The sequence below is a fragment of the Seriola dumerili genome, unplaced genomic scaffold (assembly GCF_002260705.1).
Source record: "Seriola dumerili isolate Sdu_G_001 unplaced genomic scaffold, Sdu_1.0 BDQW01000230.1, whole genome shotgun sequence".
NCBI lineage: Eukaryota > Metazoa > Chordata > Actinopteri > Carangiformes > Carangidae > Seriola > Seriola dumerili.
In genome coordinates, this window is record NW_019174485.1 from 1619531 (window position 1) to 1639116 (window position 19586).

Sequence of the window (19586 nt, forward strand, 5' to 3'; positions counted from 1 at the left end):
AGAATTGCCTATGGATGTCCGACAGCAACAGGCCTGAGAGCAAAGTGTTGTGCACTTTATATTCCCATTAACACTGGTAATTGAAAAATGGCCAACTCCAGCAGAGGAGAATTTAGGCTCAATTACTGTAATAAACCATCTGTGTTATACTGAGGAGAGGCTGCATCTGCTCTGGTGCAATGTTTACCCCAATGTAGACAAAATCAACAGGGGAGAACTGGGTATACAGAATGTTGTCATGACATGAATTATGAAGGGGCTGTATACATGGAAGCTGATGAAGGACTGAAGGGTCCTGGTCTATTGTCTCTATAATCTGTCGCCACTTGTTGCTGATTTGAGGCACACGACAGTAGAAGATAATTTCATAACTTCATGAAATATATCAGCAAATTAAAATGACAGAGCTTAATTGCATGTCAGATGTTCCTTTTTGCACTAATTAGTGTTTTACAAAATGCATAACTTTTTTAACTACAGCAGATTTTTCATTTGCATTTGTCAACATTTGTGAATGAGAAAAAGTGTCTAACTTTTTGTGATAGCCCCATTTCTCTGCACTTGGATAATACATTTCCTAATGGTCTTAGCTCCAATTTAAAGCAACAGTTAATGCTTCTGTGTTTTGACCTCATGAGTTCCTTGGTAAATTAACTTTACAATCAAAGGTGCAATATTTCTGGTAAAGACTACATGGAGCACCTCAATTTGCGGAATAAATGAGATGAGCTCTGCTTCTACCGTGTCATTAGACAGAGAGGGAGATGAGGCAGGAGAGGGGAGGAAGAGAAGAATAGCAGTAGTGTGAGAGAACATTAACTGACACACACACACACACACACAGAAAGGCAGGTAGACAAAGTTATACACTAACCTTCTACATACAAATACACATGTACACACAGTTGCACACATTCACAACCCAGGTTGTGTATTTTAACTTTTCTGTCGAAAGTTTGGTAGTGCAAGGCTTGAAACTCTCTAAGCTTGATAATCTTTTATTTTGTGATGAAACAGAAACGGGTCAGACTTAAGGAGCAAAGCGTTCTGCTACTGTGGAGATTTTAAAACACTTAATGCCAGAACAGCTTGAAAGTTCTGTCGTTGTGCAAAGTCACACGTCTACAGACATAGTGACCTTTGAAAGACGGCATTCCACTAGATTTCACACTGGTGTGCAAAGTTTAACTCAATTTGTGACCATGACCAACATCACACAGAGATACCCCTGCAAACACATGATGGCATACAGTATGTGTCTGTATAAAGTTTCTGTCTGCATATGTTAACAGTGAGTATAAGTGCCACAGCAGCATCAACATTATTGTGTGTTTGTGTGCGCTAGTGAAGATATTTCTGTTGTTGCCATCTTTCACACAACAGTGAGCCAAGCAGCCTTAAAGGTCCTATATTGTAGAAAGTAAGATGTCCATGTCTTTTTTTATTATAAAGAAGGTGTAGGTTCTATATTAATACTGTGAAAGTATCAAGGTGTGCAATCCGTGGAAAAATGCACACAGCCTGTATTCAGAAACTGCCTTAAAAACGAGAAGTCAGAACTTCTGTAACTTTATGATGTCACAATAAAACAGTCACCACCCCCAGAGGCTCAGAGCCTCCTTTCTTCTGATTGGCTGACCGACCTGTTGCTGCTAGAGCTCTAGGGAGAAGATAGATAGATAGATAGATAGATAGATAGATAGATAGATAGATAGATAGATAGATAGATAGATAGATAGATAGATGATAGATAGATAGATAGATAGATAGATAGGGGAATTTCACTTGTCCATTAGATCATTGTTGATAATAATAATAACAGTTGACAATAAATAAACAATAATAATTAGATGAGTCCACTTCCTTTGGCTGAGGTGTTCTACAGCCTGATGGCAGTGGGAACAAAGGATCTCCTGAACCTCTCTGTTCTGCAGCGCAGTGCAATGAGACGTTTGCTGCAGCTGTAGCTGCTTCTCTGTCCTGCCAGAATGTTGTGGAGAGGATGGTTGGTATTTTCCAAGATGGCTTCCATCTTACATTGCATGCGTCTCTCCACAACAGTCCTGAGTGAGTCCAGACTCCTGCCAAGCACAGACCCAGCATTTTTTTACCAGCTTGTCCAGTCTCCTTGTGTTCATGTCAGACTGCAGCATAAAGAAGTACACTGGCCACCACTGACTGATAAAACGTGCAGCATTTCACTGCAGACGTCAAAGGACCTGAGCCTCCTGAGGAAATAGAGCCGGCTCTGCCCCTTCAGGTAGATGGCATTCGAGTTCAGGGACCAGTCCAGTTTACTGTCCAGGTGCACACCTAGGTATTTATAAGTGTGCACCACCTCAATGTCCTTCCCTTGAATGTTGACTGGCTGAAGGGTGGGCCTAGACCTCAGAAAGTCCATGACCATCTCCTTGGTCTTGGAAGTGTTCAGAAGGAGGCAGTTCTTGTTGCTCCATTAACCGAAGGCCATCATCAGATCCCTGTACTCCTCTTGCTGCCTGTTCCTGATACGCACCACAATAGCTGTGTCATCCGAGTATTTCTGGATGTGGCAGGACTCAGAGTTGTATTTAAAGTCCACTGTACACAGGGTGAACAGGAACAAAGCCAGAACAGTTCCCTGTGGAGCCCCAGTGCTGCTCATCACTGTCCCTGAGAAACAGTTACCCAGCCTGACGTACTGTGGTTGTCTTGTCAGGTAAATACCCCCATCCCTTCCAGCTTGTCTTTAAGAATGGGGGATTGAATGGTGTTAAATGCACTTGAAAAATCAAAGAACATAATCTTCATGTAACCACCTGGCTCATCCAAGTAAGGACGGCATCATCCACTGCAATATGTTCTTTGTAGGTGAACTATCGGGGGTCTAGTGCATGTTCAACCTGTGGCAATGAGATGTGATGTGAGGGCCATCGGTCTGTTGTCATTTATCTCAGCCGGTCGTCCTACTTTAGGTACTGGAACAAGACATTATGTTTTCCACAGGACCGGGACCCTCCCTGTTTGTAGGCTTACATTAAAGATCCTCTGAAGAGGCTCAGCTAGCTGGGCTGCACAGTCCTTTAACAGCCTCCCACACACCATCCGGGCCTGCTGCTTTTCCAGGACAGGAGACTTGACCCCAGTGTGGAGGGAGTCTGAGCTGCAGTGTCAGGTTGTGAGGGAGATGCCGTAGGAGAAGCTGCAGCTGAAGCAGTGGGAGAGAGAACCTGTTGTAGAAGAAGAGGATATCTAAAACTACACTGAGATGGTTTTTGGCACTAAAGACCATAAATATAACTTCTAATGGATATCAAAAATTTAAATAAAACACCAGGAAAGTGTGAAATATGGGACTCTTAAGTTTTAGATCAAATTTTTCCCAACCTTCTGCAGTGAGAGTTAATGATGTATTTTATTATCACACAAGCAAATGCTTCAGAGTTCTGACAAAGAGGAAGGAGTACCATCCTTCCTGCGTTTTGATCTATGTGCTATATTTTTCTAAAAGAAAATCACAGCATTGTGATATGTTTGAGAACAGTGGGAGCTTCAATGCAAGTTCATCAAAATTAAACACATCACACATCACATGACTCTTCTCCAACACTTTCAGCTGTTTTGCCTTCACTAAAATGGTATCTTTTAGTAAATATCAACAAATAAACCCTCAGTGTTATCAGTATCACCTGTGCACTAAATCAGATCCACTAAAACATCATGAGACAAATAGTTTCTTCATTATTTCACCTGACAAACACAAACTGAGGCCCAGCAGTCTGTGAATTATCAGTGTGATTTTGTCAACGCTATAGAGAACTGCCTGCAAAACATTAACAGTTTTATCTGAGCGCAACAGAAAAATGGAAATTGTCAGGTAAAGTGCAAGTTCCTGAATCTCTATGTGGTGCTTGAGTTAATGTACTTTGCTACTTCCCAGTTACTGTCCACCACTGGATATAGTGAAAGTGTATTTAAAATGTCAAAGGGCACCAGGAAGTGGACTCAATTTCATTTTTAATTTATTTTTATGGAACCGAAAGCTGATAACAGTAGGTGGACACATAGTATGTAAACACCGCATTTGGAAGGAGATTATTGCCACCACATTATCTGCTGACATGAGTGGGTTCAGGGCCTCTGGACTGACAAATAAGCAGTTTGAATCAGAGATGGAGGGAGGATAATAGGAGCAGCAAGTTCTGTGTAAGCAGATGTGGACTCAGAAAAGGCAGGCCATGGTGACGAGATTTGTCATCAGGCCGTTAAAGCTCTGCTTCAACTCTCGCTGTCACTCAGTGGTTCAGGCAGCTGGAAGTCTCACTGACAGCCCTTACAGCTGCACAGGTACAGTGTGACACAGTGGGCGGAATAAAAGCCTGAAGAAGAAGTGTGATAGTTGGCAGGTGGGATGTACAATATGTGTGAGGCAAGCTGGCGTGGAAGGCAGTGGATGTACCACAGTGTCTCTCACCCTCTGCTACTCTTTCGCCTTCTCCCCAACTTCTCCTGACTTCAGTAAACAGAAGACAGATGCAAGCACATATCTGAAACACTTTGATACAGACAGGATGAAGAAGACACAAGCACACTATGCAAGTTGAAAAAAAGTATTTTGCCATCTTGGAATTGGACTATAACCTGGACTAATTTTACTAACTGGTTGTTATAGAAACAAAGCACAGACAATAAAGCATTATAGACATGCACACAAAAACATCTTCCCCATTTAGCACCTTGCTGTACCACGACGACAGAACTGTTGGTTTCACTCTTGAACTGCACCAGCTGTGCCGTCAAGACGTTTTTCACAACACACAGTCTCAGACGGAGAAAGAGAAGACTGGATGTATCGTGAGTTAATGTGAGAATCTCTTACACCAGCAAGAGCTCCGCTGCTCGGTGTTTTCATTGAAAAGCATGTTTTGCAAACTGGGGGCATGGAGGGAAAAAGAGGATATAATGAAGAGATTGTTTCTAGTTCCTTAAATAAAAGAGTAGTAGTACTCACCCATGTAACGGTGATTTAAGGTAGAATTATTGCATCTAAGTGAAGTAGTCACACTGTTAATGAAGCTTCCTGGATTTAAAGAACTATGTGTATCTAGATGGAAGACATGGTGTTTTTCTTGTGCTTCTCAGCAGTGCTATACTCTTCATCCTTGGACATTGTCACACTCCTGCTGAGGTGCAGAGGGAACCCTTAATAATGCCTTGTGTTTCAGATTTTTCACTTTCATTTCCACTACTTGAAGCACAGGTTCACATTTTTCCAATCCATTTATCCCTTCTTCTTAAAGTAATTTCAATGTAAGTGGTGGGGAGCCAATCCGCAGTCCTCATTCTGTGCAAAACTATATTCCAAAGTTCAGCTGAAGCTAATAAGAGGCTTTTGCAGACTGAGTGAGACATTTCAAGTGGGTAACCTTTTTAGTATGACATTCCCATCACTGAATCTTGCATAGAAACTGGCCGGGAGAACAAAAATTTGGTTTGGATTTGGTACTTAAAAATAGCCACTCGATTTGTCTAACCTTAACCTTTTTCAGTGTTCATGTGGGCATCCATGTTTGTTTTAAGACTGGAAAAAATGTTAAGTCAATGATGCATCAGAAGTACATTGCAAAATTGAGTTTCATAGTTTAAGTGTATAGTTTAACACTACCAAACACCAACCTCATTTATCAGCTGTGCTGCAATAACAACAAAATTAACAACTACACAGAATCTTTTAAAGTGAAAATGTATCTTTTTATTGGTACCATACATTAATTATCAAGGGCAGAAACTAACCAAATCAAAAAATATATATCAAACAATGATTTTTCTACAGGGTTTGGAGAAGGTACAAGTCACCATTCAAACTCAATTATAACTGTTGCTGGAATCAACTGTAACAAAATGGAAATGTACAAAACAATAACGGAGCTCCGGCTGTTTTAGTCAGACTTTACAGACTCAAAATTGCTACCAAATATGCCGACTGAACTTAATGTTAAGCTGGTTTCAGAAGATGTGCGTACGACTGATGGTGTCAGTCTGTTGGTTATGAAAGAGATCACACAAATGAAGACCAATTTAGACAAAAAAATAATTTTAAAAAATCTGTTTCAGCCAGTGACAAAACATGAAATTCACTGGTTGACTAAATTCAGTGAGCACATTCACTTGACATCAAGCTGAAAGTCGTAGTACACAAAATTGGGATGAATGGTAAGATCAAAATCAGTTCCTGTATAGATGAAAAAACATGAGTGAATTTCTGCCAAAATAAATTAGAAAAAAATCAACTGAAACAGTAAAATCATCTCTCCATGGTGCCAATGTACCCCCAGGTATTTTGTAATTTAATTTACACAAGTTTTAAAAAAGAGGGAGGAGGAAAGAGAGCAGGTGGGAAGATAGAGGGGACGGGTTCATGAGTGTTTTTTCTCCTTTTTCCTATTTTTGTTTCTTTACATTAGATCAGGATGGCTTTAGGTAAATCTAAGTAAGAATACATTTTATTACAGTCAGACAGAACTTTGCTACTACCTTAAATATACAAGCACAAATACACAAAAATTCAAATCTCCAAAAAAGGAACAAAAAGACAAAATAAAAACATCCACACTAAATTATTTCTCTTTTATAAACATAAAAGATAAAAACAATATATTTTAGAGGGGGGAGGGATAAAAGTCCTGTGTTGCTCCTTGGTCTGTAGCTTTTCAGTATTGGTAGAAAATAAAAAAGTAACAATTGAAATGAAGGCGTTTAATACAAATTAAAAAACATTCTAGGGAAATATATACTGTATAAAAACTCTTAAAATGTGTAACTGTGTGTATGTGCATGTGTGTGTTGTAAATGCTCTCTGTTTGAAAGACTGCATTCACTGTAGTCTAATCAGAGATGGCTCGGGCACTGCGGGACTCAAAATCCTTCAATCATTATGTTCATTTGGGTGTGTATCTGTGCATGTGTGTGATGTTTCCCTAGTGCCACATTTCAGCTCTCCTACTAGTGTGTGAATTTCAATGGTTTTATAGACTGATTCTAAATTCTGGTCTGTCTGCTTCAGCAAAGCCACAAATAAGCTCACACTGCCTCTTTTCTCTCCTCACACGCATTTCACTCACTCACTCGTACGGACGCACGCACAGACACTCGTGCACACACATATACTCTATTAACAAACGTTTGACATTTACGTGTGACATTGTGCATCAACAGATCAGACCAGAATTGAGAACCATGTTTAGAGGACAGGTGGACAAGTCGTCCCTAAGCAACTCGCCACCATTTCAAAGCCCCGCTGCCATAACCCCCCTCCACCCTGCCCCTTTCTACATGTAAACTTCAGTGTGGATAGTTCAGTGTGCACAGTTCTCCCCTAGATTAAATTGCTGCTCCTGCTTGGTCACATCTACCCAGCCACTGTCCAAAACTGAAAATTAGCGAGAGCAGATGGGACGTTTTGTGTATGACATGAGGGAAAGGGAAACAGAGGTGGGACACAGTGCCTAAATATTGACAACTTGTAAAACTTCCTCTGGCACAGTGAAACTGTCTGTGGACAGACTGAGCTCCCTCGGGCTACCTGCGCATGATGAATCTGGGCTCTACAGTGATGTCTCGGTTGATGAGCAGATGATGGACTGTTGCCGTTGCACTCGTGGCTGTTGGGATGGGGTGGGGGCTGAGGAGTGACAGACAGGGGTTTGTGTTGAGGTTGCGGGGCTCTGGGCTCTACTGCGATGCCTGTGAGGTGGGGTTGTCACTCTTGCTCTCCTGGCTGGAGGGGGCCTTGTTGTTCCAGGGCGAGTTGGAGCCCAGCGCCGGAGAGTTGTTGAAGCTGTCCTCGTCGTCGATGCCATTGGCCGCATCAAACTGTGTGTTTTCCAGCCGTGTGATCAGACGCTCGTCCTCGTCGCCAAACTCCCCTCCCATCAGAGTGGGCTCTCCCACCACCATCACATCCTGCAGAGATACAAAACATTAGCAGAACAATTAAAAAAAAATGACCAACCTTCATGGTAAAATTTGTGTTCATCCCTAAATCACTTTATGGTGTAATTAATGCGTCACTGTCACCAATATTTTTACAGATTGCCTTTCACTTCAAATAAAGTCCAGACTTGTTATAGGCACTGTAGGGCATATTGTGTCAAATACAATAAACTTCTCTGGTGAAGAACTGCTCTGGAGTGCATCCCAATTTCAACCCAGCATCAGTAGTTAATCATGTTTATTTGTTGTGGCATTAATTTCTTTAACTATGCCATGTGAATTTCCCTCATTGAATCAATTGATCTATGAACATAGGTGTAATAGCAGAGTGGTGACACTAGATGGCAGTGATATACTCACTGGAACTTGGCTGGACAGAGGGAAGCCGCTGCCAGGGCTCTTCTTTTTGTTGTTATTGTTGTTATTAGTTCCTCCTCCTCCGCTAATGGTGCTGCCACCTGACATCTTGCGCTTCCGCCGTTTGTTAGGGGCCTGTCTTGATGGCTCGGCTACAGGGGAGAGAGAAAAAGAGTGAGTTACAAATTTACATAGTTACCAACAACTGTTATTGTCTGAGCCTCAGTGTGTGGGTTGTTCAAGTACCTGGTGGTGCCACCATCCTCTGCCATTTCTGGAAGAGGCAGGTCTTGAGGCAGTCTCTGGGGCTGAGGCTGTATGTCTTGTGTCTGGACATCAGCTCCTGCATGGGCTCAAGAATCACACACAGCTGGAGGAGGGAACAGAGAGAGGCAACAGGACAGAGATTAACACATTTTTTAAGATCATTAGAGATGCTCCAGTTAGTCGAGCACCATTATTATCAGCTGGTGTTCAGCACAAATGACATCAGTGCTGGATTTGAAATCCTCAGATTAGAAAAACTGCTCATAAAAAACATGAAGCAAATAAACATGACTGTGTTTTCACTGCGCAGCCACATTACAGGGGACTCGATCTCCACCATAGAGGCCTCTGAAGAAGTTTATGTTCCTATCAATTCCCCCCATGGACTCGAGTTGATGCTGCTGAATGTGTTTGAACCATGTAGGACTTCAATTCCACACAGGTGGGCAGTGTATCTGGACAGCTAATATCTGGTGAGCGCCTGTCTCACCAGAACATATAATACATTGTTTTCTAAGATGAGCAGGACACTTTTCTGGATATATCAGATATTTTTTGGCCAAACAGTTTCTAATGTAGTTTTTGACCTAAGAAACCAACAACAAAACCACTGCGGACTCAAGATACAACAGGTGCAGGCCTGCTGCTGGTTGAATTGGTTTTGCCACCAGCAACTGACAACCAGTTTAAATAGGTGTCACAAAGTGACGGAAAAATGGCTGACTGTCTCTGATCATTCGGACAGTTGGGGCAGGGGACAGAGAACAATCTATAATTTTGAGAGTAAATAGGCCATAGCTGTTGGATGACATGACAATTACATTTTTAGATTTGCCAACATGGGGTTGTGACTCTTCTGCATAAACAAGAACACTAAACCTGCAGTTCCAGTCTGACCTGTGCCATGTGCGTGTATGAAACATGAGATACAAGCAATATGGGAGCTCTTCAAAACATTGCCTCAACATTAAAAGTCCTTAATTTGGATTCACTTTGAGAATCTTCTACGCCAGTGTTTATAAAGCTGACCAACTTACTCTGACATGAAACTTGTTTTGAAGTCTGAGAGACTGCCCTGAAGACAGACTCTCCTCTTAACTAAAACACATCTTTAATCTTTTAAACCAAGGCTCTGAATAACATCTATGCCAGTGGATGACAACTAATTGAATCATATGAAACTGCTAAATGAGAATCAACTTTGATTTTGAGTTAGGCACAGCTACAGTTTGAAGCCTGCAAGGTAACAGGTGGGTAGATTTTTCTTTCAAGCTCTTAATAAATTATGAATGGACCAAAAAAAAACAAACAAAACATTGAAGACATGCCTGATTCTAAAAGTAAAATGTTGCTTATGTGCTTGACTTACTCGGAGGTAGTTGAGGGTGGAGTTCGACAGGCCACATCTTGTTATGTTTTTGGACAACTGGTCCAGCATCTGTGGGTCCTGGGCCTTGAACATCAATAGAGCACAGTTAAAAAACAAACAAAACAAATGAAAAACCCACCTGACACACTCGCACACACACCATACATCATGTGTGGTGGATTCACTCACATGCATGGCCAGTATACTGCGGGGGATGAGTTCACGGTGTTGTCTGATGCTGAAGTGCCACGTCTTTATCCTCATCATGTCGTCAAACATGAACTCCAAGTACAAGCGCCCCTCTACACACACCTACAGAAGATCAGAGGACTGAGGTCAGCATACAGCATGAACCCTGAAATCTCTGCAGGCAAAAGGACAAGCTGAACCTCTGCACACAAATTTAGGGCAAAAGTTACAACGTAACATATGGGCATGCCAGTACTGTATCAAGATACACTTTATATCATGTGAAACCCTCTTTTACAGCAGGGTTTTTACATTACAGAGACTGATAACAAACCTTATCGCAAGACTGTTATTCTATCAAGTGTTTTGCAACCTCAAAACATGGAGGGAAAGTTAAAAACCTTTTACTGTAATCATTTAGGTTTTTACTTTTCACAGACAAACGAAAGGTTTCTTTGCTTTGTTCTTGTGAAAAATCTGGGCAACTTTGAAAATTAAGTCAAACTTATCTCCATCTGAACTGAGGAGTTCTCAGTGTCCATTATGTCACTTTAGGAGTGAGAAGCTAAAACTTTTAACAACCCCATGTAGATCTCTTCACAAAGTATTGTTTCCTATTTCTTTGCGATTTGCAACTGATATTTATTCTCATTTGTGTAATACAGAGAGATTTTCTGGGTCATATTATTACACAAGAAATACGCAAATATACAGGGGTCTTCACATTTCCCACAACACCTTTCCGATTGAATGCAAGTCCTGCAAAAAAAATTGAATTTTTACTGTGTCAAGGAGACTGCAGTTTGTTTTGTTGTCATGTTGGAATTCTTAAATTGTAAGGGGCTTTCTGTTATGTGTTCACTCCCTGTACATTTACAAACACACACCTGTGTGAACATGGGCTTTCCATTCTGGGTGACCATGGTGCACTGATCACAGTCGAGAGAGACAAAGTTATTGTGGAAGGACTCCTTGGGATGTTTCAGCACATAGTAGAGTTCAGTGGCACCGCCCTCAAATATACTCCTGAAGTACCGTGGAATCAACGTCCGGCCAATTGCTGGTGAAGTGAGGGAAAAGACAAGGGGTATGAGAAAAGCAAGGTAGAGCACTGAAACAGTTAAAAAGAGCAGTTAAGAATATAGGACTAACATAAGGCTGAACAATTAATCAAAATATCATGGAAATCGCAATAACCAAATCACAGGAGCTGCAATTTTTTTTTTTTTTTTTTTTATAAAGACAAAATTTGTCCCAGCATACCATAAATGAAGCATTGTGGTGCTACAGAGATGCCCCGGCCAACAAATCATCTTTTTTAATATTGTTCAGCCCTGGACTTAAGGTATAATATGTGACAGGAAAAGAGAGACGATACACTCTATGACTTTGTTTCTTACTGTAACGTTTGGGTCCATCTTCCAGACAGAAAGTAATGGTCAACATGGCATCATCTTCAAAGAACTCTGTAGTAAATGCATCCCACCACAGGTTATCGCACTCCTACAGGGTTAGGAGGGGGAAAAATAATCAGTCACCCACACCATATCTGGATTGTTTTTGTGTGTGCATACAATATGTGGTTGTGTGTGCCTACGAACCTCTGTCCAGTTCTGTAGCCGTTTGTTAAGTTCAAATATTCTGTAGTCTGTCTGGTTGCCATATGGTGTGTGCCTCCTGGACGACCACAGAAAGACAGGAGGAGGAGGAATCAAAAGCAGGACAGGGGTTGAGAACATTTAGCTTGTGGTACTGTGTACTAAACAAAACATCCTGATCACTGTATGGTTAAAGCTCTCGTGGCCTCCGTGCTTTTATGGCTGTTTCACCACCTAGTTGAGCTTTTGTCGGAGACTAAATGCAAATGCTCCAATGAAGTGAGATAAGAACATAACTTCCCACGACCTTATCTATACTTGTGTGATTATTGCCATTTTCACATCAGCTGGAGATAATGGGAAATAATGCAGTCTTACCCTATTCCTGGCTCCAGGTATGTGGGAGGATACATTGGGGTGGGACTGGAGAAACAAGAGACAGAGAAATTATTAAATTCAGCTATAGTGCTAATATTCCCTTCTGCTGGAGCTAGTCTGTCTTTACAACCCTGGGACACAAGCCAAACATCGCACAAATTAGATGATACAAGGAGACAGTAAATAACAACACTTCTCAAATACACCTATCAACTGTAGCTGATTCGCTTACTGCAAAAAGACAAGCTGTGAAATACTGCACACAGTTCTATACAGGCACAATCCCTAACCTTACAAAGCCACACAAGTCAAGTTAAATCAATTTTAGCATTAAATATTAGCTTCACACAGCCAGTCTACAGTTTTCGCTTCAGTAATTCTAGCTCAACAGGCATTTACCTGGATAATAGGTGGTGTTAGTGGCAGTGGACCACACACTGTGAACTCAGCATTTAAACCAACTGACAGAGGACAGACAGGTGCCCTACTCTGCTGAAATATCACCAATAAACCTTCCTGCACCCAAGTGCACCTGACTAATTCTACGCCAGTTGTACATGGATTTCTCCTCAGGTTTCTAAACTGGTAAAACATATCAGTTGTTCAGAAAACAATCAAACTCTACCTAAACTATCTACTGAAATCAATTTTTTGGTAAGTTTGACGAGAGAAAAAGGTTGTGCAGCTTCCATACCATGATGTACAGGTAAACATCTTGAGTATTTGTTCAGGAAGTTTGTGAACCTCCTGAACAAATACAACCAATCACTCTCTGTGCTATTCAAATTTACAATTCAGTGCTGCTCATTGACTCTGTCCTCTAAATCCCTTACTACAGTTTGTTGATTGGTCAGCCTACCAGCTGCCAAGCTGAGTCGATTATTAGTGCAAAAACTGAACTCATGATATTGAGGCTGGCTTTACAAAGCTTTATTAAAAAAAAAAAGGCACGCACTTATACAAACACATGTAGAGGATGTTTAAATACTAAAAGTGTGAATTCCTCATCCAGAGCAGACTTCTAAACACACAGAAGACACAGACATAAAACTCACCCCACGTCTCTGTCCAGCATGGTGCCGGGGTGGAAAGGGGGGAAAGTGCTACCGTTGGGGGGCTCCTTGGGGGAGTACAGCTTGAATGACTTGGAGGAACAGCCTGGAAGAGAGGTGAGGAAAAATATTAGACAGAACATAAATATAATGTTGAATTTTTACATTATCACTTCAGAGGTTACTTAAAAAGGGTTAGTTATTAGGGATTCCATTTAATGGCAAAAAAAAAAAAACTATGATTGGTGTGACGGTTAAAGCAGACATGATATGATTACTGTGTGAAATTTGGGGACAATATCCGTATGTATTAATCCACAAATTTAATAACTGACACCACAAACCTTTCAACACATATAGAACATTGGGTCAGCTGGGCTGTAAATAAAGATCTTAAGTATAACCCAAAAACATGACAATGCATAAATGAAAGAACACAAAAGACAGTGCTGAGGTTGCTATACCCTTTGGAATTACAGTGGTATTTTTAATGTTAATTGTTCACTTTTAGAATGACACTTATGAAATTGAGTGTATCATGTGAGGTTGGAGGCACATGTAGCCTAAAATGGCCAGTATGGCCCAGTTTCAGTTGGCTGCACTCATTCACAGATCATCCCCAGTGTTCCAATATTGTTGTATGAAGATGCAAAACAAAAACACGATGAGGAAGTCTCCATTAAACAATGTGCTCCTGTTACACTCCTACTGCCCTTCATCCACTTCATAAATAACTATCAAATGCCAGACACCAAAGGACCAATACTGACTCCATTCATTCATTCATTAATTCATTCACTCACACACACACACACACACACACATAAAAAAAAAAAAAAAAAAACAGATGAATCTTTCTCACACACACAGAGCTCCAGCCCTTGTTGTACTCTAATTGCCCAGCTCTCCCATAAAGGCCATCCAGGCGTAGCGGCCTCTAGGTCACGACCCCTGCCGTCACCATGGTGAAGCTCCACCTCATTTATGTCTCTCTGTCTTGTCTCTGCATATTAAACATATCTGTGTGTGTGTATTAAAGAGAGATGTATATCTTAAGATATACAGAGGGAGAAATAAGTTTAACTGTATTAATAGGATGTTGCAGAGCAGGGGAGATTGTGATCTGAAATCACAGCAGTGATGTGAAATATATTTAAGGTATACAACCAAACAATTAAAGAGTAAAACAGCCTCTCTTTTGTGAGAAACACACATGTAGGTATCAACAGATACACTCTTGAGAGATGAAATAAACCCATCCCAGCACTGACCTTTGAGGACACAACCATACATATCAAGTTCATGTTCCTAAAATCACTAATCTATGCTCATGTCCATTTAAAATCAATTCTCTTTTCATTAACAGCAGTTACATCCCTACTGCTTTCTGTCCTAATTGGTTTCTACTGTTTGAATTACAGCAGCCACATAGCCCATTATAACTCTAACATAACTAGAGGTAAAATAAATAACTTAAGAAGAAAAGTTTTCAATGAAGACTACAGCTCATCAAAACAAGATTTGCATTTTCTACATGGAAGAAAGGCCACAAAACCTGTGTCCATTTGAAACCCCGTCTCACTTTATGTAAAAACAAGCTGTTTACTGAGTGAGTGAGCCAGCAGCAACACTATGCTATGGGCTGGATGCACCACCAGAGGAAAACAAATGGGGTTGATAAATAAATAAATAATCGATGGTTATGTGTCCATTAGTTGTTGAGAGCTCCATTAGCTCCTCTCTTCTCCTGTTAGCGGTTAATGACAGGCAGTCACAATCACATCAGCTGGACTCCACTTCCTCCACTGGGAATCATGTTCCACCTCTCTCTTATAAGCAGACATTGTACATTATAAACATACACACATTATGCATGCACATATCCCCCTGGCTTGAGTAACGGCCGACCAACCTTCAGAGCAAACCTTATCTCAAATATTGAGTGACGGAAGCCGGAAAACACTCAACATTTGATTTCACATGAACTCCAGACCCAAAATCCATCCAGCATTACCAAGTCTCCTCTAAATAAGAATAACCTGTCGTGGTGTTGGACCTCTGCCACTTCACACTGCCACCATGATTGCTCAGGGGACAAGTAACTATCCAAACGGGATATAGGCGATAGCTAGGTTATACTGGAGCATTAACATACGTTGGCAAACTTTTAACAAAAAAAACGGCTTAAGTCTGAAGTTTTTTATGAAGCTGCACTTTAAATGTGCTTTAAAACAGCAGTGTAGTTCCTAACTTTCACAGTCAAAGCACATTTAACGCGGAGTTGTCTGGTTACAAAGGCAATTAGAAAGGCAGCAAGCGCATAATGCTAACACATAGCTGCTAGCCAAGCTGAAACGTAAACCATGTAAAGAACTTCGCCACATAATGCCAACCAAAACTAATTTTAACAAGCAAGACAGCAGCGTTAAAATAGACTAATCACGATAAATGTTTTCGACATATACAACCGCCAAAACTGTAACGTTCAACACTGCCCCGTAGGCCTGCAGGGTAAGCTAACGTTAGCAACCCAGAACACAGTTAGAAACCAGTTAGCTGGTGTTAGCCGTCTTGCTAACGCCTTAGCGTTAAATCCCTTTTCAACGAGAAAGCACCGAAATAAGACGAGAAATCACAAACGCGACAACTCGTCAACCACATTAATCGCTCCAGCAGCTAGTCATTACAGTCAAAGTGTGTGTATGGGAAAAGCGACCCTTTACCTGAAAAGAAGTCCAATCAGAAAATTGATGTTTACAGATCCGTGATGATAGACCGTGTGTACGCTCCGTGCGTAAAAACGGATAGGCCCGCTGGACGGCGGTTGGCTGGACGCAACGTACCAACACAATACGTCCCTCTAAATAGGATCAATAAAAAATCTCCTCAAACCCCGAGACTGAAACGGAATAAGGCCTAAATTACGGGAGTCAGTCGGTTATGTTTTGTCCCGCATGAGGCCTTGTCAGTGGGCTGAAGCCTGCTGTGGGTTTACATACGGACCCCGATGAGCCCTTTGTTCACGGGAGGACATGAACAATAGCTGTAGGCCCTCCTCCTCCGCCTCCTCCTCCTCTTCTCCCTCCGCAATGCATTTGCTCCTCTCTCCTCTGCCCAGCACCGCCAGCCGCCCTCTCCCCCTACTCCTCCTCCCCCACTAATGCACAACTGCACATAAAGGTTGTCGGGTAAGCATTTTTTTCTTCCTTCCTCCTCCCTGCATCCCATCTTTTCCTTGTAACTGACACAGATGAGAATTGGCCTAATGCAGCCGAGTGGAAATGTGTGTGGAAACAACGGCCATGCTGGCTGGAAAGTGGTTTTCATGTTTGCCTAATTAGAGCACATCAGTTTGCTGCAAACAACTGAACTCAGACAGTGACAGCCAAGACCCAGGTCATATGTAAAATATGCAATGGGTTTAGTGTGATGCACACACACACAGCTGATGGAGCAGCCTGATCAGACAAAAGTAGATTAAGATCTCATAAATTAACTTTCATGTAAAGGAAACAGACTGGGCTTGTTTCCATTTAATTGTGTCTTTGAGTTTGTACACTGAACTGTCTCCAAGGTAGGCCAGTAAATCCATTACCACTGGGAATCTCTGCCTCTTTCTCACTCTATGCACACACACACACACACACGCACGCACGCACACACACACACATGCACACACTCAAACACACTCAAACACACAGGAAGCACTAAGCCAAAAGGAGAATCCCATAGGCCTCTAAATCTGCTTAAATCGCCTCAAATTATAATCAGATATTCAGATCACAGCCAGCGAGGGCTCACCCATATGGCCAAAGTTGGGATATAAAAAGAACAAGCACAGTAGTATTAGGTCAAGAGTTTTATATATGTAAGTGTGTGTCATAATATTTGTTAATTTGACATAGTCATCCCCAAAGGATGACTATGTCAAATTTTTGACAGGTGTGATGTTGAAGCCACCAGCATGAACATGGTTTTGATTTATACACTAAGTCTAGTTTTAAGTTTATGATTGTTTACATTGAATTATTTCTTCAATTTTACAATATTTATATATATTTTCTGTTTGAAAGAAAGCAAATAAAAGCATAAGAAAAGAAAAAACTGCACCAACCACACAAATACTGCAACATCATTACCAAATTGATAATAATAATAATAATAATAATAATAATAATAATAATAATAATAATAAAAATTTATTAAAGTAAATATTAAAAGTTATACCATCAATAGAATGACAAATTTATTGATGTGATTATGTCGTTCCTGTATCCACCAAAGTCTAATGTCATACCATTTTATACTACCATTAATTTATGGGCCTCATAATCAAACCGTTTGCTCCATCATGTCTGATATTCTGACATTTATGAGACAGTGAAGCAAGGTGTAATGACCTTTCATTGTGCATTTATTTTTCCAGCTATGTCTACTCTACTCTTCTGCCATCTTGTAACAGAAGGAGTCACTTTGTTTTGAAATATTTGTGGATATTTTCAGTGTGAATATGCACTCTCTGAACATAACTCATAACCCTCTTATATGTGCAAAATGAAGATGGCAACTCAAATGCGGATGTCTTTCCGGACTGTGATGGATGAAATTTGGAGTATGGTGAAGTGCAGTGTCTCCCAGAGCCAGACATGTAGAGAGGATAAGCTGCTCCAAGGCCTGTCTCTCACCCGACCAGCAACAAAGATGCTCAGGCTGAGTTTATGTATATTGGTTTGACCATGGTAAGCCTGTGGCATGAGCACTTCACAGCTCACGAGGCTCCTGTCAGTCTTTTGGCAGCATCTTTGTGTGTCTAGTACCAGGGGGAGGTGTAGTCAGTAGTAGCTTAGAGTGTCTGTTGTGGGTGACTTATGTGGATTTGCCTATCTTACATTCACTGGCCCCTGTAGCCATGGCAACACGAGCAGTCAATGCTGCCACAACCGGAGAGAGTCTAAGAATCATCCATGGAAATGGACACACAAGGGTTAATCCTAAATGTATGTGTGTGTGTGTGTGTGTGTGTGTGTGTGTGTGTGTGTGTATGTGTCTGTCTCCAAAGCTCGCCCATTGAAATGGTACATGACGGGGTTAATCCCTTGTGCACGTGTGTGTGTGCGAATGTGTGTGTGGTGGGGTGATGGAGAGGGGGTGGGGGTGGGAGGTGTGTCAGGATAAGGCTTGAAGGGCTTACACACACCGTTTCTTTTGCTCTCAGGCATAGGGCAGGCCTTATCTTCAACCAGCACCCCAACCAGTGAGTCTCGCGCACGCACGCACGCACACACACACACACACACATATACACACTCACACACATACACATACACACACACACACACTGCTACCTAACCTTCACTTCACCAGCTTGCCTCATTTCCCCACTTGCAGTCACACATTCACACCTAAAGCCATAAATCCATGTATAATACGTGATTAAAGCTGGAGCGTGTGGTGGCTGAATAAACTCCCCAAAGTGCACAGTGTGATGTTTTCACTAAGCTTACACTTAAACCTACAAGTGCAACTTGTTTAATTCACCTTTGTCAAAGTCAGTAAAAGAAGCAAGTAGCCAAACTTGCACAGCATTTCTCTGGACATCAACAAACAAAGAGAAACATCAAAGCAGCTGTTTTTTGACTGCTGGGGTTTTGTTGCTCAATCAGCTACAAGAAAGACAAAAAGGAAAAGATCAGCAAGTCAAACTTACCTTCATCAGTTTCCAGCTGCTCTGACATTGCCATTTTGTCACCTACAAATGAACTTTCACAGTTATACACTGATCTAACTCACAGGCTGGGTCTCTGTTTTCATGCCTCTCCCTCTCTGATATCTCCCATGTCCAGACGTCAGGCTCAGGGGCACGAAAAGGGGGGGGGCGGTTGGGGGGGGGGACTACATATGTGTGTGTGTGCTCTGAGTGTATGTGCATCTTCTGTGCAAGTGTTGCCTGGTGTTTGTGTGTGTGTGTGTGTGTGTGTGTGTGTGTGTGCACGTTCTCATGCACATGTGCAAATGTGTGCAGCATGCCACTTCCACTCACTAGTCAACAGGAAACTGAGCGGCACACACATCTGCCAGAGTTGTGATAACAGCCGTCCCAGTTGCCCTCCCCTCGACACAGTCTTCAACACTGATCTGAGGACAGTCACATGTTGGTATGACTGCAGAAAAAGCCCTGACTAAACTGATCCTAGCTTGAACATGAGAGCTAACTTTTTAATGACAGTCATATCAGTTAAGTGTTGTTTCTTCCGTTCTTGTTCCCAAACAGGAATAAAAACAAAGCCACTCCTATTTTCATAGGTTGGATTCACATTTCTTTCCCCAAGTGTAAAGCAAAAGCTACTGTTTCATTGCTTTTACCACTTCATAGTATGACACATCTCTGGGGCTCTCCTCAGTGAT

The 19586-nt window shown here is 41.5% G+C and overlaps 1 protein-coding gene across 1 annotated transcript; it reads right to left on the minus strand.

Moving 5' to 3' along the window:
* Nucleotides 1–5708: 5708 nt before the first annotated feature.
* LOC111229281 (LIM domain-binding protein 1) lies at nucleotides 5709–18961 on the minus strand. Its single transcript, XM_022755548.1, has 11 exons — nucleotides 18889–18961; nucleotides 13185–13287; nucleotides 12130–12174; nucleotides 11755–11830; nucleotides 11554–11656; nucleotides 11041–11213; nucleotides 10154–10276; nucleotides 9965–10048; nucleotides 8575–8698; nucleotides 8332–8480; nucleotides 5709–7941 (listed from the first exon to the last, which is right to left on the minus strand). Exons 1-11 carry the CDS (start codon nucleotides 18920–18922, stop codon nucleotides 7711–7713), a joined length of 1245 nt encoding a protein of 414 aa, XP_022611269.1. The 5' UTR covers nucleotides 18923–18961; the 3' UTR covers nucleotides 5709–7710.
* Nucleotides 18962–19586: the final 625 nt, after the last annotated feature.